At 34.5% G+C, this 1247-nt stretch overlaps 1 protein-coding gene across 1 annotated transcript; it reads right to left on the bottom strand.

Moving 5' to 3' along the window:
- Positions 1 to 219: 219 nt before the first annotated feature.
- LOC114174719 (olee1-like protein) lies at positions 220 to 1036 on the bottom strand. The gene is made up of 2 exons (XM_028059560.1): positions 834 to 1036; positions 220 to 702 (listed from the first exon to the last, which is right to left on the bottom strand). Exons 1-2 carry the CDS (start codon positions 991 to 993, stop codon positions 374 to 376), a joined length of 489 nt encoding a protein of 162 aa, XP_027915361.1. The 5' UTR covers positions 994 to 1036; the 3' UTR covers positions 220 to 373.
- Positions 1037 to 1247: the final 211 nt, after the last annotated feature.

Below are 1247 nucleotides of genomic sequence, written 5' to 3'. Positions count from 1 at the left end.
AATATATATTTTAATTTTGATTGGGAATAATATTGAATTAGATGATGTTTTGTTATGGGGACAAAAATATATCATAGGTGCTTAAATGGCCAATTTGATAATTCATTAGTTGAGCTAATCTTGAAAGTTATGATTGTTTATTAATCAAGAAATATGTGTAAAATCCATGTATGATATATGCTGTAAGTTATAGATTGAGTCACCTTGAGGAGAGTGATGTACCAAATTCCAAATATGGTTTATTTCATTATTAATGTGTTTGCAAATAACAAACATCATGGATAATGGTTAATTAAAATGATATAAGACAATTGATCCAAAATGATACATTTTTTGTCTTGTGGGTGGAGTTTAATAAAATTTTCTATTCCACTTAGTCATCACGGTTGTCGAGTCCTAATTCCTGAACAACGATGTTGCATTGAGAATCAATTGTTTCTGTCATGAACCCAAGGGGATTGACAAAGCGTTCCCTAGAGGCAGCACCCATGTTGTTGGTGAGGATGATCCTATCAGACTTGTTTGGCATTGCCTCTTGGCATTCTCCCTCATTTGGTGACTTTGCAACCACCACACAAATGTCATCCTGATGATCACCACGGACAGGGATGCGGTATAAGCCATTTGCATCAGTTGTGCTATCCTTCTTATAAGTCATTGTGTTATTCTGTTCGTTGATGCATTCCAGAGTCACATTCACACCTACAAACACATTTTCAAGCATTCCTTATGCTTCATCAATGGCTTATGATAGGGACATAAACTTCATCATGATAAATTGTAACATGTATAACTGTAAATGAATTGGGTGTTGCATGATTAGGGAAAGTTACCTGATAAGGGGAAGCTGAGTCTAGACTCAAATGCAAAGTGGCAAGGATCACAATAAATCTTGCCTTCAACATAGAATTTTTCAGATATTTTGCGAGCCAATGTAGAGGAGAAGCACAAAACTGAGACAAAGAGGACAACAACAACAAATGACCTTGCCATGGTGATTAATGGATTTTTTATTTTATGGGTTATTGATGTTGTTCCCCTTGTGATGAAAGAATGATGGTGCTATGGAATCATTTTATAAGACAACGAATGAGATTTTGTTTTGTCTTTGTGTGGTCACCATGTCCATCCACCTTATTTGGACGATTAAAAACTATTTCAAAAAGAACTTTCCTTAATATTTGCTAATTCAACCATAATTTCGGAGTCTTTATCTCATAATTTAAATCTACGTGCTAACATTAATA

The sequence above is a fragment of the Vigna unguiculata genome, chromosome 2 (genome assembly GCF_004118075.2).
Source record: "Vigna unguiculata cultivar IT97K-499-35 chromosome 2, ASM411807v1, whole genome shotgun sequence".
In the NCBI taxonomy this organism is placed as follows: Eukaryota; Viridiplantae; Streptophyta; class Magnoliopsida; order Fabales; family Fabaceae; genus Vigna; species Vigna unguiculata.
The sequence above is the reverse complement of the archived record's forward strand: the minus strand, read 5'-3'. Positions and strand labels throughout refer to the sequence as shown.